This window comes from Alosa sapidissima, chromosome 2 (assembly GCF_018492685.1).
Source record: "Alosa sapidissima isolate fAloSap1 chromosome 2, fAloSap1.pri, whole genome shotgun sequence".
NCBI classification, from domain to species: domain Eukaryota; kingdom Metazoa; phylum Chordata; class Actinopteri; order Clupeiformes; family Clupeidae; genus Alosa; species Alosa sapidissima.
In genome coordinates, this window is record NC_055958.1 from 39897467 (window position 1) to 39923375 (window position 25909).

A 25909-nucleotide genomic window follows, 5' to 3' on the forward strand; every position below is an offset into this window, starting at 1 on the left:
CCTCCTCCGTCTATAAGTTGGGCTACTGACCTCCTCAACCTGTCTGATGAGCACCCTCCTCCTCCGTCTATAAGTTGGGCTACTGACCTCCTCAACCTGTCTGATGAGCACCCTCCTCCGTCTATAGAGAAGGTGGGCTACTGTATCAGGTGGTGGACATTGTCCATGATTGACAGCTTGCTCAGGGTCCTTTTTTCCACCACTGATGTGAAGGACTCCAGCTCAGTGCCCATTACAGAGCCAGCTTTCCTCACTGTAGAGAGGGATTGTAGAGAGCATTGAGACACTCTGTTATAAAGGTGAAACCCCCAAAAGCATTGAATTAGCCGAGTTTGTTAGGCTTATGAGGCTATTGACATATTTTCTGGGGGAAATGGGGAAAGCTCATATTGACTCCTCAACAGTAGATGGCGCTGTGTGGTTAATATTAAATCAGTTTTGAGGACCGCCATGCTTAAAATTCTATGGCGGAGTGTTCAGAGGTAGGCTATGCTACTGTATGTTATTCTCTTCACAGTTGTCTGATGGTGGTGAAGAACTATAGAAAAGCTCAACTTAATTACTTTATGTCGTGGGTGTATATTTACTTTTAGGAAAAGGTCAAAATACCCTTCGGAGAGAAGCGGCTGGATGCTGTGATAACTTTCACGGATAAGGTGTCCGATGTTCGGACCGCGGTAGTTCTGACCCACGGGGCCGGCGGAGACATGAACTTCAGGCACCTGGTGTCGCTGGCGCGTGCCGTGGCGGCGTCGGGGCACATCTGCGTGCGCTTCACCTGTAAAAGCCTGAACCTGCCGTACAGAGTGAAGGCTTACGGGGCCGTGGTGGTGAGAATGCTTAGGGGAGGAAGAGGAGCCTAGACTACTAAAGTTACTACTGAGAGAAGGCTACCCTTACAAGTAGGCTACAATGCAGTAGGCCTACAGTAAGAATGTCGTGTCCAGAATATTGCATTCGTGCAGGAAAGTGCAGTAGACTAGCCTAGTGCAATGCAGTTTCTTTTGTCCAAAACATTGCATGAACTGCAAATAGTTCCATCAGAGCTGCCGTGGTAATACTGAGAAAAGGGTAAGCAATGGTTGCATAATGTGTAGGCAATTTGTTGAGTATCAGAACCAGACTGAAATACTGTTGTGATGATTTATTTCACAGACATATTTAAAAAGCCATGGCAGATTCACACTGACAAAACTATTCCTCGGGGGTAAGTTGGGACCGGGGGCACTGCTAGTAATTGTGGGCCCCATGGCAATCTAAATTGCTTTACCTCCTTATCCTATGAGGGTCATTCCGTGTCAAATCAGACAAAATCACCATCTCAGATTTTGCTCTGAGCTTGTCTATCTAATAAATAGGTCCCAATACTATAAATTATTGTCACCTTACTAAAATAATGGCATAAGTCATTTGACAATTTCAGCTTGCCCTGCACTTATTAGGCTACAAGTTCAGGTTGGTCATCAGCCTGCCTTGCACTCATTGCCTATAGACCCTTTCAACAATAAAAACAAAAACAATGCTTGAACGTTCTATTTGGGCCCCAATCTACTTCCTCTGCATTAAGATAACATATGGAATGTTAAAACGGAAGCCTTGTGGGGCCAACTATGATGCTGACAATGGAGCTCTCTTGAAAGGGTCTATAGCTTGGAGCTGGCCAAACAGCTGGCCGCTTACTTTGCCAGTGTAGAATGGAATTAGTGAGTCTCCAATGATTTGTTCTCCTTAAACTAAGCAAAACGTGATCCATATGATGCATCCTTGCTATTTAAAGGGACACCAGGCAATGTTTTCGTGTTAATTACACATCTTTGTAAATCGGTATATGGTTAAATGACTCATTATAGGGCGAATGAAGACTCTCTCGCCCGCCCCTACTGCCTGTAGGAAGAATATCCCGCTTGCAAGTTCAGTGTATCGTACCCGCCGGCCGAAGCAGGATCAGTTTACATCCTGCATCCACAGCACAGAGGCAGGCTAACGAAATGCGATTGTTGCAAACGTGTGTATAATGGCAGAGCCGGCGAAGAAGCAACGAAACCCTTGACGGAAGATGCAAACAAAAAGGAAAAAAGCTTCAGACCGAGTGAGAAAAAGGTTTGCCTGGTGTCCCTTTAAAACGCCACTCTGCTAGGTGCCTGACTTGTTAGCCTCACGCGGAGATTCTGTTCATGTGCTTGGGTGTCGTTCACACATAATGTCCGCGCATGTAAGCATCATGTCTGAATTACCTAATGGCTCAGACATTCGTATGACAACGATTCGCATATAGTGCAGAGGACATGTCTGAAAACAGTTATAGACAATTATAAACAAGGTTTGAACAAAATCTGAGACGGTGTAGCAACAACGACGCTAGCTGATTTGATTTGACCCTGACTGACCCGCTTCCTTACGCTACCCAAATGATGAATGCAGCTTGTTATCTTTATTTCCATCATGTCCCATTCTGTTTCCGTCTTCTCGTTTGGGCGCTAGGTGAGCCAAGGTCATCACCTGATGATGATGTTCTTTTATGCAATAGGCCATAAAGACTTTATAGAGCTCAATTATAGCTAAGCATTCTTGTTAGATGTGTTCACTTGGTGTAGGCTATGTGTAGGCCTAAAATGTGATAACACATGAGTATGCTATATTGTCTATATGTACTGTGTGTATATATATTATATTTTTTGTGTGTGCGTGTATGTGATTGTGTGTGTGTGTGATTGTGTGCGCGTGTGTATGTGTGTGCGTGTGAGTGTGTGTGTGATTGTGTGCGTGTGTGTGTATGAGTATGAGTGTGCGTGTGTGTGTGTGAGTGTGTGTATGTGCGTGTGAGTGTGTGTGTGTGTATGTGCGTGTGTGTGTGAGTGTATGTGTGTGTGTGTGTCTCAGGCCGGTCCATGGGTGCGCGTGCAGCCGTCTCTCTGGCCAGGCAGCTGAGCGAGGAGGGCGACGAGTGTGTGTGGGGCGTGGTGTGTGTGTCCTTCCCCCTCCACCCCCCTGCTCAGACACACACACACACACACCAGGAGCGCAGCCAGGACCTCCGGGCACTATCCCATCAGCCCGTGCTCTTCATCTCAGGCACCGCTGACAACATGTGTGAACGGGTGAGACACGCTATGTCCTCACACACACACACACACACACACACACACATACATACATACATACATACATACATACATACATACATACATACACACACACACATGCATTCACATACGCATTCACTAACCAGTTAGTCTAGTCAGTAAGTACCTGCGCCCAGTGCATATCTGTGTGCTTGCCCAGATTTACAAGTCTTCTGTTGTTAATCATCAATAAAACGGCTTGGAGCGTATTCAAACTATAACCACAAATCAATTAAGGAGATAATTAGAACTCCCTCTTGTAGCCTCTGGAAACATAAATGCACATGCCAAGAACAGGGCTAGTTGCAGGCAGGCATGCATGAAGAGAGAGCACAGTTCTGTGGAGGGCATGAAGAGAGCGCACAGTTCTGTGGAGGGCATGAAGAGGGCAGTCGTGGCCCACTGGTTAGCACTCTGGACTTGTAACCGGAGGGTTGCCGGTTCGAGCCCCGACAGGTGGGCCGCGGCTGAAGTGCCCTTGAGCAAGGCACCTAATCCCTCACTGCTCCCCGAGCGCCGCCGTTGTAGCAGGCAGCTCACTGTGCCGGGATTAGTGTGTGCTTCACCTCACTGTGTGTACACTGTGTGCTGTTTGTGTTTCACTAATTCACGGATTGGGATAAATGCAGAGACCAAATTTCCCTCACGGGATCAAAAAAGTATATATACTTATACTTATACTTACTTATAAGAGAGGGCACAGTCGTGAGGAGGGCATGAAGAGAGGGCACAGTCGTGGCATGAGGAGGGCATGAAGAGGGCACAGTCGTGGCATGAGGAGGGCATGAAGAGGGCACAGTCGTGGCATGAGGAGGGCATGAAGAGGGCGAGTCGTGGCATGAGGAGAGGGCACAGTCGTGAGGAGGGCATTAGGAGAGGGCACAGTCGTGAGGAGGGCATTAGGAGAGGGCACAGTCGTGGCATGAGGAACAGAAGCCTGCCCCTCCACAGAAGCCTTTACACAAAGCTCCGCTTTAACCCTCTCTGCTTTACACTTCCACTTAAAGGTGCAGTCAGGGATGGCACAGGAAGTTGTGGTTGTTTGTGTTGTGTTTATATTTGAATTTATTAGCAAACACTTTTGTACATTTATATTTTAACCAAGGACCAAACATGCCAGAACGGTAACTCACCTCTACCTTCAGTATTCAAGTCAAGTCAAGTCAAGTCGGCTTTATTGTCAATTTCTTTACATGCACTGGTCATACAAAGAATTGAAATTTCGTTTCTTACTTTCCCATGCAGACATAGACATACTTTAAATACAGACATAGACATACTTTAGACATAGACATAGCCATAGACAATAAACATTAAATTAAAGTGCGAGACTGAAATATAGAACATATATCAAAATATAGAAATATAGGACATATATCAAAAAAATAGAGGTAGTTGTGTTGAATATTTACATAGTCTTAACAGTTACATGAAGTTTAAACTTGTGCTTGTGTGACCTGTATATTTACATTAATATGCAGTAATTTCAAGTATATCAGGCTTGATGTGAAGCAGCAACACATTAGGCTGCGCAGTCACAGTGCAGTTCCACAGGGCGGTGTTGGGGTGGGGGGGGGGGGGGGGGGGGGGGGTTAGGCTAGACAGGATCCTAGGTTCCTAGTATTCCCAGAGAAACTAGGGTTTTGTTTTTGTTTGGGGGACAGGCTGCCCCCACTTTGGTTTTCGGAGCCTGGGCTGCCTACAGAGGCCACTCACAGAACTGACGGCTAGAACCTGACTACGTTTATTAAAGGAGAGATCCGGCGAGTTTTCACATAGATCTCTGTTTCTCGAGGTCACTGAGTACCGACAGTTCTCAATGACCTCACCGGACTTCTCCTTTCAGAGCTTCTGCTTTATGGTTTCTGTGGCTTTATGTTTATGTGTGTGTGTGTGTGTGTGTGTGTGTGTGTGTGTGTGTGTGTGTGTAGAAGCTTCTGGAAGAGTTGGTGCAGGATATGCAAGCCCCTGCAGCTGTGAGATGGATTGAGGGGGGGGGGCATGGACTCGCTGTCAAGGGGCGACCCGAGGAGGCCGTGCTAGAAGAGGTCAACACACACATCACGGAGTGGATACAGCAACAGCTGTCTAATTGACCTCCACACACATCACGGAGTGGATGCAGCAACAGCTGTCTGATTGACCTCCACACACATCACAGAGTGGATACAGCAACAGCTGTCTGATTGACCTCCACACACATCACGGAGTGGATACAGCAACAGCTGTCTGATTGACCTCCACACACATCACGGAGTGGATACAGCAACAGCTGTCTGATTGACATCCACACACACACGTCACGGAGTGGACACAACAATAGCTCTTAGATAAACATCACCACACACACACACATCACAGAGTGGATACAGCAACAGCTCTCAGATAAACATCACCACACACACACGTCACAGAGTAACGGGGTCATAAGCTAATGAGGTCAATACCCCACACTACAAGGCACATGTCTGACAGCATGCAGAATGAGAATTACACCTGAAACAAGCAAAGGCTGAATCCTGTTATATAATGTGAAATTATGTCAATTATATAAATAAACAACCAACTGTAGCCTATAGGACATAAGGTGTAATGAAAGCAGTGAATAAAGATGAAAATCTGATGTAGGCCACATTTTAAAAGGTATAAAAAAACGGATCTGAAGATTTGCGGTATGAAGGGGGTTTTAGATTTGTGTCGGGCGCAAGAATTTATGCCGCCAGCATAATAGCAACAGTGCTCGAGGTCCACCCACAAAGCTACTTGCGTTTCGTGTTTGATACTTGCATTTCAGATCGTTAAAATAGGGCCCTCACTCGATCAATTGGCAATACATCTGGTTTATGTGTTGGGCAATTCCACGGAAAATTGACTTTTATTTTATTGAAAAATATTTTTTCTCTTCATGTGTGGCCCTAATACTCTGTCGTACATTTCACTGGCGTTATAACGTTATAATGGGCTATGGCGTTATAATGGCGTTATAATGGGCTGTTTTGCATCCATTACAAACAAGCAACGTGAAAGTCTAGGATTGGGGAGAGCGGTATGCCTCTAGTGCATAAGCATGAAGTTGAACATTTAGATGCAACAACGGCCTACAATAAATAAATAAACCGCTATGACGTTTAGGCTACTTTGGCCATCGCATTTATCGCCTGTAACTCCGTGATAAGGACCTAACAGCAAAGTATTTGGCTGAACAACGTAGGTTAATATGTTCTATGTTTTGTCCACATGATATAGGCCTATGTCTAATCATTGTTGCACTCGAACACTCTGAATCATTGTTGCACTTGTTGCACTGTTTCATTCGTCCTCCCTTTCAATCGTCCCGAGCGGTCGTTCTCTCTCCAAACTAACTTTATTCTCAAAATGTTGAGTTTAATGTCGACACGTCGAGATTAAAGTCGACATGATATTTCAACTTTATTCTCGAAATGTTGAGTTTAATGGCGACATTAAAGTCGATACGTCAAGATTAAAGTCGATATTACATTTCAACTTTATTCTCGAAATGTGAGTTTAATGTTGACATGGCGACTTTAAAGTCGACATGTCGAGTTTAATCTCGTCATGGCAAAAATATTTTTTTCCTTCATGTGTGGCCCTAATACTCCGTCGTAGAAATGCCTTGGCATTTGTATGATGTGATGATAACATTCATTGTTTGTGCATTTTTTCTCATGTAGCCTACATTCTTCAGCCAAAAATAGCAAATGCTCAAATTTCATGTAATCATTCACATAATCAATAATCAATCACATTTTAAATGGTAATGTGCAGCTAAACAAAAAAATAGGATCTGAAGACTTGTTGTATGAAGGGGGTTTTAGATTTGCATCGGGTGCAAGAATTCATGCCACCGGCATAATAGAGCTGCACAGTCCCGCCCACAGCCAAAATGCGGTTAGGTGCCGGATGTAAGATTTCCATTCATTTGTCCAATTGACGTTTGGAAAAATCCGTATCTAAAGAGTTTTACAGCATGTCTTGGGCTAACCAGCTACGCCATAACTCATAAGCATACAACATATCATTTCGAGTGAAAAAACGAAGAGAAAATCCAAAAAAAGTCAAAGGTACAAGACTGTGTACATATTTTCATTTCCGAGCGAAGGAACTACTCATCCCATAAACCACCGCGCCTCACTGAGTAATATAGGCAAAATCGGCGCGATTTATTTTGCCATTTCCAACCGGCGACAGCACGCGAACCCTTTCCTCCAAACAGTGATTTTTATATAGTGACTGTGCAGTTGATAGCAGTTATTTCAGGAGTAATCGTGTAAATAATAGTGTTTTGAAATTGAATTTTATATTTATCATCGTGTATTTTATATCTTGTGTGTGTGAACGCGGTTAACGGCAGTGCTTCGTAAAGTTACCTGACTCATCCTATGCTGTCATCACTGTTCAGTCGGGCTGATGCATGGACTGGTGCATGGTCTGCTCTTGGACCACCATATTCAGTTTATTAATTTGCCGTGAATTATTACACAAAATGTTCATTAAATGCACGAAGTCCTAGGTTAATGATTGATATGAATCATACAGTATGAAGGCTACAGTAGCCTAGCTAATGTTAACTAGCACTGCTAGCAGCGTTAACGTTACCAACCTCCCTGCTTAACTCACCACAACTTTGTAGGTCTTGTCCCTCATGCTGGCAAAACCCACAAACTGACTCTCGGACACACAACAGTCAATAATGTGACCCGATTTAAAGTGGCTTTCACCCCTTTGGACACTCACTAAAACATAATATATTTCATACTGTGTTGCAGCATGTAGGCTAATGTTAGCTGCATTATGTAATGACATACAATCAAAGAGTATAGAAGTTGAAATGCTAAAGGTTAGCCTGTCGGCTACCTGAAAAGTTTGAGTGTTTAAACTAACATTTACAGTGGTCTATTTGATAGTGTATTGGCCCTGACTAAGTTCGTGTTATGTATAAACCCCAATCCTTGTTGATACAAGTACCAATATTCGTCAAGAAAGTTTTTCATCACATTAAGATTTTCGCCATAGGCAGTGAAAGACTCCGCCATCTTTGTCAGTATTTTTCGCTGAGAAAGTTTCAAACTATGACCATAACGGCCTTTCCACCAATCAGAGGCATCACTGTGGGATTGTTCAGGATTGTGGGTAATGAAGTACTTATCCAAGAGATCGCGAATAAAAGGCATTTATCTCAAAACATGGTTAGTGCCCCATGAACTCTTGGTGTCTATAGGAGCATATACAATCGCTTAGTACAGCCGTAGCTGGTTTTAAGTCTACCACGTGCAGTTAAGTTTTTATGGCTTATACCGCAATTGTCAATTGAGAAATTGCATTGAATTTTTACATCCGGCATCGGCTGTGGGCGGGACTGTGCAACAGCGCTCGAGGTCCACCCCAAAGCTACTGTAGGCCTACTTGCGTTTCGTGTTTGATAGCCTACTTGCATCAGATCGTTAAAATAGGGCCCTCACTCGATCAATTGGCTGACGACTAACAAAATGCCTTATGTAGCCAGATGATTTGGCGAAATTGTAGAGCTACTTCAGAATCGGTTTTAGCAACTAACTAGTTTTGAAAGTCAAGAATAAAGACGGAATGTCTGGATTAAAATCGACCTTATATTTCAACTTTATTCCTGACATTTGGAGGTTCAGATTCAGTCAACGTTCAGATTAAAGTTGATATTTCAACTTTATTCTCGACATGTCTAGTTTAATGTTGACATGTCGACTTTAAAATTGGCATGTCGAGTTAGTTTAATCCCGGCATGGCAAATATATATATTTTTTCTTTCGTGTGGCCCGTCGTATGAAACCGATCTAGGAAATATCGGAATCCATGCACTTTTTCTGGTTGCTGCACATTGGATTTGTGGTCACACACTTGTTTGACGGTGTCGGACCATAGGTAGCAGGAAATGACATCAAATAAAGCAACAAATTTGATTGGCTGCCACTTGGACCGGAGCATGCAGACATGGACGGGCCGTGGAATAAGATAAACATTCCTTTTCCAAGCGCTGTATCTGTATACCGAATACCGTATTCTGAAGCTACAGGTATGTGATGAGCAAGACATTGCAAAATAATGTCTCCATTCTCTTGTGTAATTTGTGTTGGTTGTGTTCATACTGAATAAATGTTTTTTGGTTTCCTTTATTCGAGCAAAGCACTGCACACGTGGTAGGCTAGTAGCCTATTGCGAAAGTAGCTTTTGAGGAAGTAGCTTAGGCTGATAACATAGGGGTAGTTCTGGTTTATGTGTTGGGCAATTCCACGGAAAATAGACTTTTTGTCACATCTATAACGCCAGTGAAATGCCTTGGCATTTGTATGATGTGAATAATAACATTCATTGTTTGTGCATTTTTTTCTCATGTACATTCTTCAGCCAAAAATAGCAAATGCTCAAATTTCAATTACATCATACCATACCATCACATTTTATTGGCGTTATGGATGTTACAAAAAACGTGATTTTCCATTGAATTGCCTTGTTATTAATTATACCTTCTCCTTTGTTTGTTCACAGACACTGTTGTGCAATATGTCGTTGCGAAAAGCGAAAAGTTTTTACAAATGTTCTGCAGCGAGGTCTTGCAGACGGAGATCCGTGTTCTGTACGATGTACTGTACGTCATTAACAACAGTTTCAGGCGACACAAGCCTTTTCGCGCACTCAAACAGGTAACTCGGATAACTAAATAATATAAAAACTATTCAGATGAAGCTGGGATGATGTGCATCGATAGCGTGTGTTCTGTGTAGCATTACTAATATATGGAGAGTTTGGTTCCAAAAGGCCATATCCTCCATTAATTTACATAAATCGTTTTTAAAAATGTTTAAAAAGTAATTTTAGTGGAACTGTTGTCCGTGCAGGCTACTTTTGCGTTCATTCATTATTCTGTTTTGGAAGTGAAATTGTTAGTGGTGTTGAGGGTCCAAGAGAGGACACCCAGGATCCTGAAGCTGGTGACACGCTCAAGTTCCAAGTTTCAAGTTTAGTTTATTCGTCACATGCATGATTTTACATGTACAACAGCAGTGAAATGTAAAATGTAACATCTCCAACTGTGCTGGGAGACTAAAATAATTATAATTAATAGAAACATAAAAACATGAAACATAAAACATACCGTCATACTGTCCAATTAACATCAACTAAAAAGTGCAAGTGTAATGTATGCAAGTCCTATTGGCCCTGGTCATGTTGTGGCCATCTGAATGATAGTCTTTTGAGCAGACATGGGAGACTCGAGTCACATGACTTGACCCGAGTCAGACTCGAGTCACATTTTTTAAGACTTGAGACTTGCTTGATCAACATGTATAAAAGACTCGACTTGACTTTGACTTGCTATTCATGACTTGAGACTTGACTTAGACTTGAGACAAATGACTTGAAATGACTTGACTTTTTATTTTTTTCATAGATATTAAGGAGTTAACTTTACGATTTTAGAAAATCTGCTTAGGTGCGGTTGCATGCGTCACGCGAGCGAACCTGTCATTGTACCAAGTGACGCGACGCGACAGACCAACAGTGACGTCGGCGGCAGCGTTTGATTGATTGATTGATTGATTGATTGATTGATTCACTTTTTCAACATTATTGGTTCCCTGGAGATGTGACAGGTCAGGACAGGTGTAACTTGAACTGTTTGAATATATTTTCATGATTTGATGTAGCTTAGGCTACCTAATATTTGAGGCATATTGAAACAATAATAGGCTATTTTATAATAGGTCTACTTGAAATACATTTATTTTTATTCGTATACATCTTATTCTATAAACCGTTCAGATGTAGGCTATGTGGCTTGAATGAATGCAATGTCTATTTGTTTGTTACAAATAAAACTCCAGCAGTTCATAACTAGCCTATTGTAGCTTATTTTAAAATGAAAACATGGGTAAATCATCATGAATTTCAATGATTTGGCTATGACTTGACTTGACTTGCTTGACCCAAGCTATGACTTGACTTGACTTGCTTGACTGTCACAAAAAATGACTTGGACATGCTTGAGACTTGAAGGTTAAGACTTGAGACTTGCTTGTGACTTGCTCATGTGTGACTTACTCCCACCTCTGCTTTTGAGGCATAAAGGATGGACATCATTTTTGACCTGTTGCCAAATGCGATGCATTGCAGCCGTCTCAGAGCACCTCACAGCATTGGTGCAGGACGTGGATGCTTAGGCTAGTGTAGATTTTGCAAAGTTCACAATCACAAACTCAAGCGAGGAGTAGGTCGAATAGACTATACTGTACAGCCTATGAGTAGGCCAGGCTTTCCCATGATGCACAGTTGGAACTTGAAGTTTCATCAGCAAACAGAATGGCCAACCCCGCGAGCGCTTTCAAACTTCTGTAGACTGCTCCAACCCGATGAAAATGTATGACCGGCTGAAGACCAGAGGAACCATTGTTTCAGAAAATCTACCTGAGACCTTTTAGGTAGCCTACTGTCCAACAAACAACACTGTTTTAGAAAATCTACCTGAGACCTTTTAGGTAGCCTACTGTCCAACAAACAACACTGTTTCAGAAAATCTACCTGAGACCTTTTAGGTAGCCTACTGTCCAAACAATGCTGTTTCAGAAAATCTACCTGAGACCTTTTAGGTAGCCTACTGTCCAACAAACAACACTGTTTCAGAAAATCTACCTGAGACCTTTTAGGTAGCCTACTGTCCAACAAACAACACTGTTTTAGAAAATCTACCTGAGACCTTTTAGGTAGCCTACTGTCCAACAAACAACACTGTTTCAGAAAATCTACCTGAGACCTTTTAGGTAGCCTACTGTCCAAACAATGCTGTTTCAGAAAATCTACCTGAGACCTTTTAGGTAGCCTACTGTCCAACAAACAACACTGTTTCAGAAAATCTACCTGAGACCTTTTAGGTAGCCTACTGTCCAACAAACAACACTGTTTCAGAAAATCTACCAGAGACCTTTTAGGTAGCCTACTGTCCAACAAACAACACTGTTTCAGAAAATCTACCTGAGACCTTTTAGGTAGCCTACTGTCCAAACAACGCTGTTTCAGAAAATCTACCTGAGACCTTTTAGGTAGCCTACTGTCCAAACAACGCTGTTTCAGAAAATCTACCTGAGACCTTTTAGGTAGCCTACTGTCCAAACAACGCTGTTCCAGAAAATCTACCTGAGACCTTTTAGGTAGCCTACTGTCCAAACGACGCTGTTACAGGGGGCTACACTGGGCACATGACTGAAGCGTTCCGTTCGCGACGTGTAAAACAATTTTAGAAGACTGCACTGGTCTATTTTTTTCAAACATACGCGCACAGCATAGGCTATGTGTCGCGAACGGAGCGCTCCAATGACATTTATTTTTCTTTATTGCATTTTGCATTTCACATTAACCATTAAATCGGCATTGTCTTTGTAGCTTAATCCCAGAAATAGGTGACAATAGGGGATAATTTTCAATTAGCAAGTGACTATAGAACAAAAGTCATACCACTTACCACAAAAAAAAGTCATACCACTTACCACAAGATGGAATAATAAATGAACGCAAAAGTACACAGACCAACTGTTATTGGATTATTGTTATTTGATTTATATCTCCTCAATCAAAACAACACAACTGCAATTGTTTTGATATTAGCTGAAATACACAATTGAATAACATGACTTTTAATGATATCAAAAATGGAGATATAGCGTTTTGTAACCAAACTCTAAATATGTAAGTCACTCATCACATTTTTTTTATTTCTTCTGGAATTTGACATGATTCATTTTGGTCTGTGTGTGTGTCATGTGTGTTTTAGGTAGAGCAGTGTATAAATCGAGTCAAGGAAATGAAGTTGCAAGAGGCTGTGCAGGACCTTTGGGTGGCGTGTCCTAAGAAAGCTCAGCGGTATGCTTCCAGCTTCTCATTAAGATGACACTGTATGACCGGTATACTATGTACCTGTAGTACATTTCCCTGGAATTTCCCCTGGGGGTCAATAAAGTATCTATCTATCTGTCCATCTGTCTCTATCTGTCCATCTGTCTCTATCTATCTATCTATCTATCTATCTGTCCATCTGTCTCTATCTATCTATCTATCTGTCCATCTGTCTCTATCTATCTGTCCATCTGTCTCTATCTATCTATCTATCTGTCCATCTGTCTCTATCTATCTGTCCATCTGTCTCTATCTATCTATCTATCTATCTGTCTATCTATCTATCTATTTATCTATGAGTTTAAATGCAGCTGAAACTCATAGCGTAGCTATGACGTAGCTGATTGGTTCGTAGATCATGTGATGGCACAGTGCTGTGACGAATGGAATTACAGGAATCTTTACGCGTACACTTCTGCTCTGGACCTGAGTAAACTCTTTTTGATTGGGTGTGTGTGTGTTGCAGGACCATGGGACTGGAGTGTGGGGAGTGTGAGGTGCCCAGTCAGGCGATTCTGGAGTGGACGTGTGTGAAGATGGTTGGTGGAGCCCACCTCCTTACTTGCCTCCTAGACCACTGCTCAAGGGCCTTCATGTATCCTTTACATAGACACACACGCACATGCAGTCACGCACACACACACGCTCCAGAGTAGGGCTGAGCAATTCGGTTCCAATATGACACCAGTGCTGATATGAATGGTAGACCGAATGACGAGGTGTGTCATCTCTATCTCTGTGCCATCTCTACCATCTCACTCGGATGGCACCAGAGCCTACAGCATACATGGGTCACATCCGGCCCGTGGGCTTTCCCTGACCGGCCCGCGTAAGGTCCGTGAAAGAACAATAGTCAAGAGCCTAGCATAGAGATAATGCACGCAAATCAATATCGTTGTTTTTATTTTGAAAGTGACTGCTATTTGTACGCCCATACATTTGTGCGTGGATGCATACGACGTAAACACCCTCACTGATGTGCTGGTGAATAGAATTTATGCTTCTGCATCGACACAATGCAGTTGCCTTTAAGTTGGCGTAAACCTTTCAAAGTTTTGTCTCTTATGTCTGCAAAGGTTGTCAGAATGAACTCCTGCTGTTTGTTGGCGATACGTTAATAAGAGTTCATTTCAAAACGTTACTGGCAGATAGATAGTTTACATTCAGATAACCCCGTCATTGTAACCAAAATATGTCTGAGTTTATTTGCAAAGCTTGTTAGCGAACTAGTGTGATGCTACTACCCACAGGTTGCTTGAAGCAGCCGGCTCAACACACAGGGCGAGTTGACCAATCACAGCTTTGTGCATAAAGTTAAAGCAAAAACATGGCCTACATTTTTAAAATAGTTTTCTTTGTGCATGTTGATTAACTAATGACAGCCTACTATTGTCTCCACCACATTTTCATAGTCTAATTCTGCATAGAGTTAATTTAATGATGGTAATGATTTAATAATGAAATATTGCTGAGTGTTGATGAAATGGTGGCACAGGCTTATGGTTGTACTGACTCCTTCACATTTTCATGGCCTAGCCTAATTACATAGATATTGTAGTACTTTTTTATATCAGTCTTTGAAAACTGAAAAAAAAATGTCAATGTCAAAAAGTCATTTTCGAGAATGAGGATTACCGTTAATACTGGATTAAATAGCCTGTTGCTGTTTTTCCTTTGTCTCCCTCACATTTTCATCTGTTCTTACGAGTAGTAAACAAAACCATATGATTAACTTAATGTTATACAAGAACAGAATAGAATTGGACAGAATTGAGTTCAGACTTGAGTTCGGTATTTTGGGTCCGGCCCTCCTCAACAGTCCCAGTTTGTCATGTGGCCCCTTGGGGAAATTAGTTGCCCACCCCTGGCCTACACACTACGCCCGTTATGTGCCATCTCTACCATCTCACTCTGATAGCACCAGAGCCTACACACTATGCCCGTTACATGCCATTTCACTCAGATAGCACCAGAGCCTACACACTATGCCCGTTACATGCCATCTCACTCAGATAGCACCAGAGCCTACACACTATGCCAACATGTTAAACTTAAAGGAGAATTCCGGTGTGATATTGACCTAAAGTGTATTGAAACATGATACCGAGTGTGAACGTATATCTCATAGCCCATCTCGACTTGTCCCCTGCACTCCAAAATCTGGCGCTAGTTAGCCGATGCTACCAACAACTTTTTCAGTAGTTGTGCAAAAATAATTCAGTGGAAATGCATGGATTCCAGTTTCTTCCAGTAGCAGCAACTGGAATCCATGCATTTCCACTGAATTATTTTTGGAATCTGATCCCTTATCATAGCTGTTCATTCTTACTCGTTGCTCGACTTATCATGACTAAATTCAAGATGGCTGCAAACGCTAAACTTCGTGAAGATACTGTCTGTATAAATCGTCTTGTAAGTAAACTACCAGTGCTTTTTCAAAGTTCTCAATGTCTCGTTTTAAATGTCAGGGCCCTCGGAAGTCTACCAATGAAGTGTGGAGATACATTGAGCCTCGTAAATGGGTGTAAAACAGTGATTTATTTGCATGGCTAGCCCGATGCCGAAGCACCACTATTGAAAAAGATGTTGGTAGCATCGGCTAACTAGCGCCAGATTTTGGAGTGCAGGGGACAAGCCGAGATGGGCTATGAGACATACGTTCACACTCGGTATCATGTTTCGATACACTTTAGGTCAATATCACACCGGAATTCTCCTTTAACAGTGGTTTGGTGTGAATTTCACCCTAGGGTCATTTGCACGATGACCGCGAGCCAAACAAACCCCCAGAAGCTTTTTTCTCTTGGTCGAACATTGGTCAAGTTAGAAGTACTTTTAAAAAAAAAGCCCGTAAAAGTCCTTTGCAAAACTCACAGGTGTAAGGGAAAAGCTTGTGAATTTAACACTCCATAGACATGCATGACAACATTTGAAAATAAAACTCACAGCCAAGGCTTTGAACCAGTTCACCAAAAAACGAAAAACAAAAACTTTTGATGTTTGGCTAGAAACAGAAACAAAACCAGAAACTTTACATTTTTTATGTTATTATGGAACAGAACCGGTTATCAGTCTCTAAAATAAGGGTAGCTTCCTTAGTATAGCGTAGTTGAAAGTTTTCACGTTCTTTTAAAACGCACATCTTGTTTCTCTCTCGCTCTCTCGGAGGTAGCCTGTCGAGCATTTGCTCTGCTGCCGGCTTGTGCCTCCGCATCGCCCAAAACACTTGATGTCATTGCATTCTCCACATTTTTAGCTACATTTTCATGCATCACATCATCATTTTTTGTAAATTGCTTTACAGTTACCGCCGGGTTCTCGTTGGCCGCCTTCGTTATCACCCTGTTGGCCTCAGCTTGCAGCCATTCACTCATTTGTCTTCATTAACATTCCCGGGAGATTTCTCAATCTTTTTGGCCTCTGTGTCCAGTTACATAGTCTCTGTCTGTTCTTGGTCTTCCATTTTGTGAAATAAATTTCTAAATAAATGTGACTTATAGTCCAGTGTGACTTATATGTTTTTTTCCTCTTCATCACACATGTTGTGACTGATGTGACTTATAGTCCAGAAAATAAGGTATTTCCTCGGTAGTAGGTTAAGAACGATAGTTCTTGTCTAGCGAAGTAACTCCCCACAAGCAAGAGGCTTTGAAACATCAACAGCCCAGTTTACACTAAAAGCTTGCTAACGTGCTACCAGAGCAGCACACACACACACACACACACACACACACACACACACACACACACACACACACACACTCATGCTACAGACCTTGACTGGTGTTTGTACTCCAGCCTGATTAGACGGCACCTGCAGACAGGAGACTTCCTCATTCTGAATCTTCTGCTCATCAGTATGCTGTCCAGACTATGGTCAGTCTTACACACACACACATTCTCTCTCTCTCTCTCTCTCTCTCTCTCTCTCTCTCTCTCTCTCTCTCTCTCTCTCTCTCTCTCTCTCTCTCTCTCTCTCTCTCTCTCTCTCCCCATGTTCATATAGAATGTGCACATTCATGTCTTCCAGGCTACACGGGGCACACAGCTGAAGCATTCTGTTTGCGGAGTGTCTGCTGCAGCTGTTATCGTCCACTGTAATCGCTGGAACTGGCTACACCAGACGTGATGGTGGCGCGTATGTTCAAAACGATCAGACCAGTCTTCTGAAACAATTTCTACGCTCCGCAAACAGAGCACTTCAGCTGCGGTGTAGCCTCCCTGTTAGACAGTATCAACACCTCTAATTGTGAGACCCCCCTATCTGTCCCCCCCCCCCCCCCCCGCGTGCCCCCGTCTCTGCCCCATCCTCAGGGTGCTGTTCCGGGGCCTGCTGCGTGCGCTGCTCCCCCTCTACCAGTGCTGCCTGGAGCTCCTGGAGCCTGTGTCCAGTGCCCGGCCGCTGCCCTACCTGAGCGGGTGCACGCTGCCCGCCGAGCTGGCCGCCACCCTGGGGCCCTCGGGGACCGCCCTGCTGGACGTGGTGGACCCCACGGGCCGGGCCAGGAGGACGGGCAGGAGGGGCGCCAGGCCCACGCTGCTCAGCCGCCTGTTTGGGCAGGAGGGGCAGGACCCAGGGGCAGCGGAGGGAGGGAGGACGAGGACGGCGAGCGGGACTGGCGTGGGCGCGCAGAAGGCCTCGCGTCTCATAGAGGACCTGGGCAGCATCGTACGCCAGAGGAGCCTGGACATCATCAGTATGGGCTTGTTTGTTAGTTGGTCTGCTAGTTGTGTAGCATGAGTATGGGCTTTGTTTGTTTGTTGGTCTGTAAGTTATGTGGCATGAATATGGGCTTGGCTTGGATTGTCTGTTTGTTTGTTTGTTAGTTAAGATTAAGATTTTTTTTTTTCTTTTCCTCATGACCTGTTTGCTTCTAGTATTGATAGACTGTAAAATAGTATTGATAGACTGTAAAATGCACAGTCATCTCCTTGATATCTCCTTGAGATTCAGTCCTCCACGTGTGTGTGTGTTTGTGTGTGTGTTTGTTTGTGTGTGTGTGCACGCTCTTATGACACTAACTACTGTGTGTTTCCTCCCAGGTGTAGGGGCAGAACTGGACATGAAAGCTCTACTAATGGGGACCAGAGCAGCAAACACACAGGTGTGTGACAAACACACAGGTGTGTGACACACACACACACACACACACACCAATGTATTTACTGCAGAGGTTGTTTTTTGATCATCCACATTGTCCTTACAGATGGCTACGTTGCCAAACCAAAGACGTTCTTCCTGTCAAGATCCAGCTGTGATTAGTCAGAAGAAGAAATTTGTGAAGTTGTTAGACTCCGCCACCTCTTTCAGTGACCTGGCTGTGACCCTACAGGAAGTGATTCAGTGGTGTAGAGACAGGAAGTTGTCACAGGAGAGGCGGAGTCTAGCGTTCATGTGTGTGAAGTGTCGCAGGATGGTCAGCATGGAGGCCGATGGCCAGAGGTACATGACCTTTAACCATATACTGTGCCTGGACGTACACAACACCACCTTTAAGGCTACATTGTCATTTTTTGGAATGATTCTTAGCAAAAATCCATGTCCGCGCGGTAGTAAAAATAATCTACCAAAATGAAGGCCCTTGAAAGGTAGTAAAAGGTAATAAATGCAATTTGACTTGGTAGTACATTTTTCATCACCACCTCAATATATAATGAGTTTAAATTTTTTGCTTACTATTTGTGTCTACATGTTTTATCTTCATCTTGCCTAATTAAAAAATATATACGTGCTAACAACAATACCTGAGTGAGTCGGGAGTTGATCGCAATGACGTAGAAGTAAACTGTGTAGAGTTCTGTGGTTGACAGCCTATCAGTGACGCCAACAACATTTTCGCCTTTTTGCCTCAGTTGATATTACAGGGATGCAAACAGCGCGCTTTTCGGCGCCTTCCTACACGTTAGTTTAGGCGGCTTATATGAATCGTGCAGATCCGAAGAGTTTTTTAGGGCCTGGGATGGATGCTTTTTTCACGTCATCTAGGCCCTACCGCAGGCTACCAGAGGAACCAGAGCAGTGTTTATCATATGGGCCTGCTGGTCAAATGTCTGGTGCTTCGGTCACTCATCTGATAATTTGTTCATGTAGCAAAGGAGCGGTAGATGTACAGTAGTCTATCACTCTGATAGCAGCTAAGAAAATATAGGCTACACTCACTCCGTTAGGAGGCAACTCCCTCAGTTCGCACTAGGCTACTTCAGCTGGAAGTTTTAACAACTGTGGACTTGACTAGTGTGCTTTCGTTCAGTTGACGGTGGCGCTGCCATCTGACTGTGATCATCCAGAACCGTACAATAATGAAATTATTCCACCTAGCCCATCAGTAACAAAGTTCGAACTAGTCACTGACATAGTAACCGACAACATTTTTTTTTTAATGTAACCTAGACCTAGTATCTAATGTTACGTGGGAATTGCAAGAAAACGAGTGAAAACAATTCCTTACTTTAACCACGGAAGTGCATGTCATTTATTAAAACGGTAGAAAAACTGAATCGAAGACTGCGCTGTCCATCAACAAAAACAGCATGGAGTTAAAACGTAATTTAAAGTCCCAGACATTTAAAGGGACAGCGATCACTCAAGACAGGCCTACACCACAACTGAGTGATGAACGTGTAATGCTTTGAATAGCCTACAAAACACTGCATTCATATCCTATCGACAACAGACCCCAGTAACGCATCGAATCGCATTGCTACACATTTTGAAGTATTGAAAAGAATCAAATCGTTGGCTTAAAGAATCAATATTGTATCGAATTGTGATTAAACTTGTGATTTACACTCCTAAATGGCATCCTTATTATTACTGTTGTTTTGGGAAGTATTTCTCATGCAAGCATCGTGCAACCATGCTGAGTAATGCAATTATAGTTTTGAAGTTAGTTTTATAATTCAAGTTTTCGTAGCAGCTACTGTGAAATAGACTAAAAGTATTGCAATATTATTTTTTAGCCATGTAGCCAGCCCTAGCTTGCAGCTGCCAGGAAACCCCTAAGATGATCTCTGACTCTTCGTATGGACATAGACGAGCATGTTAACGTTATCTTGAACTACAGTACATAAATATCTTGCACGGCATTGTTAAATATTGTTAGCACTGATAAGTTGCTCTCTGAATATAAGCCAAAATAACATGAGTTAAAACCCTGCATCAGATTCTCTCTGTGTTGATATGACTGACTTGCTGAGTTAACTCTGCATCAGATTCTGTGTTTTTTTGTGTAGTGTTGATATGACTGTCTTGCTGAGTTAAAGCCCTGCATGAGATTCTCGGTGTTGCTGTGCGCGGGTGACTCATGACTCGTGTGCTGTTTGTCTCTTTTCAGTGTGACGAGGCGTTTGCAGCTGTTCCAGCGTACTCTCAGGTGGGGTCTACTGCACGGCAGGTGGCGTTCTCCTCGACGCCGTCATTCGCTGAGAACCCTCTGGAGGCAATGCCTGGGCTGCAGAGCCTCCTTTAGAACACTCCGGAACCATTACGGAACTCTCACACAAAAAAACAGAACATTTCAAGCTGGTTCTAGAACAGTGCGGGCCGTCTCCAGCAAACATGAAGTGTTACCACGGCAACCTGTTGATTTCTCAGGGGAGGAGGTAGGAGGAAGTGATGTCATAAGCGCTGCAGTTGTTGCAGCTGGTTCTGGTGGGAAAGGAAAGTCTGCAAAGACAGTCCCACGGGAACCCGCCGATGCAAATGAAGATGACATTGATGATATATTTGCGTCCATAGGTTTCTGACTGTGTGTGTGCTACATTTACGAGCCTATAAATACAGGAAACACAAAACGTTCATGAGTTCATGTCAAATAACTCCCACTAACACAGTGCTCAGCAGTAAGCTTTCAATGAACGTCAATCTCAAAAGATCTCTTTAAGTTGTAATTGGGTAAGTTAACTCCGAGTAAGTGATAAATCTTCTAATAGAAGAGCTGTATGGCTTCATTCCCCTAACAAAACAATGCTATAGGACTCTTGTTGTAGGAGGTTTACCACTTACTCTGAGTTAACTTACCCAGGTTTGTCCCTAAACCACGTACTTGGAATACCCCCCAGAGCTTCTTGCTGTTGTACCGGTTACTGTGAAATAAAGACAGCACAGAAATGACACAAGACATGTTGCATTGTGGGAACAAAGAGAGATGCACATCTCTATATTTTTTTATTTTATGGCAGACATGTTCACTATGTTATTCATGAGAGGTTCTATCTTTTCTGTTATTATTTATAGTTTTTTAACCTTGGTTTTGGTGAATGTATGATTTGTGCCAATGAATAAAGCAGGTTACATTTTCTGATTTTGTCAGTTGTCATGAGTGGGGAGATTCTCATGGTGGTGTGATCTCATCTCTAAAGCAAATGTGTCCACTGATTCCTCTCACTCCCGCACAGGGGCTAGTTTGGCCCACAGTCTGTCCCAGAATGCCTCTTACTGGGCAGAGTCCTGCGGCCAGTCGATGTAGGTCCTGGTCTTGACCAGGCGCGCCAGCCTGTGGTGGGCGGTCAGCAGGCACGAGGGGATCTTCTCCAGGAAGACCAGGACGAGCACGTCCCTGCGCTGCAGCTCCAGCGAGCACCAGTTGCTGCGCAGGAAGTGGCGGCTGACCAGGCACAGGGTGTGGCGGCTGCGGTACAGGCTGTCGGTGATGGAAGTCCCTGCTGTGCAGGCAGAGGTGCAGGAAGGGGGGGCCCCTCCGCTCCAGACCAGGCAGCAACCGCTTCACCACCCAGCGCTCGTCCTGCCCGCTGTAGGACACGAAGGTGTCGTACGGGTACGAAGGCGCCCCCCCCCGCGGCCCAGCTGACTGGCCGAGCGGTAGAGCGGCAGGACATAGGGTCCGGCGGCGCGTCCGAGCAGCGGAGCCAGCGTCAGCAGCGCCACGGCCAGAGACAAGCAGGCGAAGAAGAAGAAGCAGCCGACCGCCGAGAAGCACTCGCGCTCAGCGTAGCGCAGGAAGTTGGGGCTGTCCGTCCCGTCCCTCAGGCAGCGTAGCTCCTCCAGCGCCGGACGGGTCGCCGCCACCTCCACCTGCTCGGACCCGCGCGCCCAGTCGGCCAGCCAAGCGTTGTCGCAGCGGCAGTACAGCTGCAGGCCCTGGAGCAGCAGGTAGAGTCCGCAGCGCCGTGAGGCCACTGAAGGTCCACTCGTGGATCACTGAGATGTTGTTAAAGGACACTTGCAGGCGCCTCAGCTGCCCCAACCCCTCAACGTCCGAGATCCCGTTGGCCACTAGGTCCAGCTCGGTCAGGTGTGATAAACAGCTCAGCTGGTGTCTCCGTATGAAGCCCAGGAAGCTGAACTGCAGGCTGACCGTGGCTAACCAAGGGACGGGGTGTGAGACAAGCAGATGGTACTTATGGTCTGTCCCTCTATTGCCAAGGTCTGTAAAATGATACAAACTTATGCTTAAAGGCAAGGCTGAGTTTGATAGGAAGGATAGTCCTTCCAGTGACTTACACTGGTCAGGGTCAAACTCAAAAAAATCTATTTTATTGTAATGCAAATCGACGCGTTTGATGGAGAACGCTGACAACACAGCACATACCTCCTGCATGGAGAGGTCTGCATGGAGAGGTGTGTGCTTGATATTGCATTATGTTACGTTGTTAAAGTGCAACTCGCCAAAATGCAACCTAGGGTCTTTTTGTGAATGTACCTGAGTCAAACATTCGTTTAAAAGCATAATTACGTCGGAAGCACCACATTTAAGCTGGACCATGTTGTAGTTTTCGGCTCAAATGGCCTTTTGAATGGGAGTGTAATGGGCACTAATGTTTTTATGCATGATCGCATCAAAAACGCTATTTTTAAAACACTAAGAAGGCTCAACACAACATGAAACTTTGAGTATCACCAGGGTCTCTACACATGAACTCGAGCATTGAGAACATTGTTTGTGTACACAGAGTTTACTAAAAAGAAAGGTTTTGGACAATTCACTTCTTGACTGGCAAGATGGTTTGATACATGGTTTGAGACTTCGATCAAAGTTTCATGTTGAGCCTTCTTAGTGTTTTAAAAATAGCGATTTTGATCATGCATCAAAATAGTAGTGCCCCTAGCAACCCTTGTTAACTAACTCTCAGTCCCAGAATAACTTTAAACCCTGTTAACTCGTTCCCTCTATAGGTCTCCATCTCTGGTGATGTGTCTACTATGTTGACAGTTGCAAAAGGGACGGTGATAAATTCATGTGTTCCCTTCTTAAAGGGGAAATCTGGTGTTAAATGGGTTTTACAATGTTGCCAATGCCTTGTTTTAAATGTTAAGAAACTAATTACACTGTTGACGAAGTATGCAGCCCTTGTCAGCCTGGTAGTTAAAAGGAGCGATTTATGTGCAGTATGAGAGTATGTGAGTATTTCGTCGCCGTTTTAAAAAAAAAAAAAAACATAGTCCAGTCCATACAACTTCATTTCAATTTCGAAAGAAATACTGGACTATGTCGAAACGAAATTGTGAATTTCCAGAGCGTGTTCATTCACACTCGGCAATCGACTCCTACGGACTTTCCCCTAAAGACGCCAGCTGCAGCAGCAGCAACATTTCCGGAAAGGTACTGGCTTGATGAAATTCATTCTGGACTCTCTATCCGACCACATAAAGACCTCGGGATACTTCGGTTTGGCTTTAGGGACCCTCTACTCACTACCACGTAAGTGTAATGTTGTTTGGAACTGTAGAAGAGGTATAAAAATAGCGTTTTGTAGCGGCGAAATTACTTGCCCTGGTCACTTCCAGGCTAACGAGTTTTGACTAAAAACGGTAAAATCGAACTTTCTCAAAACACATCCAAATGACATGATTTTGATGTCAACTCAACGTATGTACTCCCAATTTACACCGTAAATTGATCTAAAGTGCATTTTACTCCGGATAATTCCTTTAACATATCTAAAACCCATCTAACACCAGATTTCCCCTTAAAGGGCAGAGAGGTACAGGACATGTCTGCATGACCAGTTTTTTGGGGTGCGCATTCGAGGAAGAGGAAGCTCTTATTTGAGGTTTTATAGATAGTGAGCCTATCTAAAGGTTACACTGAAGTCACTGTAGACAAGTCAACACATATTTCTCTATAGTTAGTTTTCTAAATCTAAAGATCACACTGAAGTCACTGTAGGCAAGCCAACACAAGTCACTTTTAACTGCTTACACAGAAAACCTTTATATGATACATTTCAGATATACACAATTTACCACAAAGCGACTTTTACATGAACTTGTCATAATGACTTAAACCTGTCAGCAAAATTCCACAGTAAATTAAAAAAAAAGCTAAAAGCAAATTCTTGGTCACAATAAAACACTTTTTGCAAACGATTACAGAAATGTTGAGACGCAACGATCAGGCACCGAACACTTGTATGTTTTTTTTTGTTTTTTTTAAGCCATTTCCATTCAAAATGCAAGAACAACTGAGTGTTTTACATTTTGTTTGGACAATTTTACATTTGTATGTAGAGTTTTGAAAACAGAAGAGAAGAAAACGTTTTGAAAATGTTTGAAAACAAGCAACATCTACCATATCAACATAGCCTTAGCATGATGTTGTTCACCACACCTAATCGGAAATAAGTTGATATGCTACAGAATCGAAAAGAAAACGAAAACCTAAACACTGGCTGTGTATTCAGAGAATAAATTGTTAAAAAAAAGACATTTACCGGTCGAGGTGCAGGGGGAGAGAGTGAGATCGTAACAATGTTGTCTAATGAGTTCTCGCCTCTTTCCACTGTTGAAACACACACACACACAGACACACACGCACATATAAATGCTTACTTTCCGAACAGAGTCTCCACATTAATAGGTGGTTTCACTTCCCCTGTGTGTCTCTGTGCTGTAACACCTTGGGGGTTCGGTTTAACACTTTAAACAAGGGCATATACAGACTATAAATATATATACAGCTACTGTTTGCACACAGACCTCAGCATTTATCAGTTTAGACAGATGTCAGGTTTCACACATCTCCAACCATTTTCAGATATAACCTCCGAAGTATAGACAAAGGTTTGTCAAACGGAGGGCCGACCCTTCGGGTGATTCATTATACTTATACTGACCTTATATTGACCTATGTGTGAACGACATACACACACATTACAGAATCTCTGTGTGGTATGACGCAGAATATATGTAACTGCTGTCACAGCTTCTGTTTTTGTTTACAACATATCACACATCATTCAACTTAAGACAGTGGGAGTTAAGAAATGGCAAATTAAATTAAAAAAAATTAAAAGTTCTTACAGGTCCAGACTATGCTGAATGTGCCTATTACATTTACGTAAGGATTTTGGAATAAAGTCCAAATGTGGTCTTATATGTATGTCTGAAAGCCCTATTCTCCAACGCCAGACCACACGTCCACCTGTGGTCACAAGCCCCTCCATATTATGAAGGAAGTTTGATGGACCATGCACAAGTGGTCAAGCAGTTGTGTTTTGGTGTGATCTTGTTCTTTCAAGATGCACATTAGAACAATTATTATATATAAATAAATCTTATTCATATGTGTTTATTAAAATGAGAACATTAGATGTACTATAAAGTATGTTTTTTATAAATGAATCAAATGAGAACTTTAGATGTACATAGTACCGTATTTTCTGGACTGTAAGTCGCACCGGAGTATAAGTCGCACCAGTCAAAAAAATGTGTCATGAAGAGGGAAAAAAACATATATATAAATATATATATATATATATATATGTTGCACCTGAGTCGCAGGACCAACCAAACTATGAAAAAAGTGTGACTTATAGTCCGGAAAATACGGTATGTTTTTTATAAATGAATCAAATGAGAACTTTAGATGTACTATAAAGTATGTTTT

General features: G+C 43.1%; 2 protein-coding genes and 1 pseudogene across 3 annotated transcripts; 2 read left to right on the forward strand and 1 right to left on the reverse strand.

The window, feature by feature from the left end:
- Nucleotides 1-421: 421 nt before the first annotated feature.
- Nucleotides 422-5745, forward strand: tex30 (testis expressed 30). 2 transcript variants are annotated; one of them, XM_042071172.1, is made up of 5 exons: nt 422-482; nt 594-830; nt 1156-1207; nt 2881-3098; nt 5054-5745. In XM_042071172.1, exons 1-5 carry the CDS (start codon nt 465-467, stop codon nt 5216-5218), a joined length of 690 nt encoding a protein of 229 aa, XP_041927106.1. In that variant the 5' UTR covers nt 422-464; the 3' UTR covers nt 5219-5745. The 2 variants fall into 2 exon arrangements, with proteins under 2 accessions (XP_041927106.1, XP_041927107.1); XM_042071173.1 differs by having other exon boundaries at nt 5057-5745.
- Nucleotides 5746-8466: 2721 nt separating this feature from the next.
- On the forward strand, nt 8467-21361 carry nepro (nucleolus and neural progenitor protein). The gene is made up of 9 exons (XM_042070723.1): nt 8467-9189; nt 9663-9817; nt 12940-13028; nt 13528-13656; nt 16860-16937; nt 17376-17758; nt 18105-18166; nt 18269-18504; nt 20396-21361. The coding sequence occupies exons 1-9, from the start codon at nt 9108-9110 to the stop codon at nt 20805-20807; spliced, it is 1626 nt and encodes a 541-aa protein (XP_041926657.1). The 5' UTR covers nt 8467-9107; the 3' UTR covers nt 20808-21361.
- Nucleotides 21362-21444: 83 nt separating this feature from the next.
- On the reverse strand, nt 21445-21997 carry LOC121697517 (annotated as a pseudogene).
- Nucleotides 21998-25909: the final 3912 nt, after the last annotated feature.

Bases quoted from the DNA above. Each gene is read 5' to 3' on its own strand.
- nepro (XM_042070723.1), top strand. From the start codon at position 9,108: ATGGACGGGCCGTGGAATAAGATAAACATTCCTTTTCCAAGCGCTGTA. The intron at 13,657-16,859 runs GTATCCTTTACA...TTTGTACTCCAG, and splicing joins CACTGCTCAAGGGCCTTCAT to CCTGATTAGACGGCACCTGC. The intron at 16,938-17,375 runs GTCAGTCTTACA...CCCCATCCTCAG, and splicing joins AGTATGCTGTCCAGACTATG to GGTGCTGTTCCGGGGCCTGC.
- tex30 (XM_042071172.1), top strand. The intron at 1,208-2,880 runs GTAAGTTGGGAC...TGTGTGTCTCAG, and splicing joins GACAAAACTATTCCTCGGGG to GCCGGTCCATGGGTGCGCGT. The intron at 3,099-5,053 runs GTGAGACACGCT...GTGTGTGTGTAG, and splicing joins CTGACAACATGTGTGAACGG to AAGCTTCTGGAAGAGTTGGT.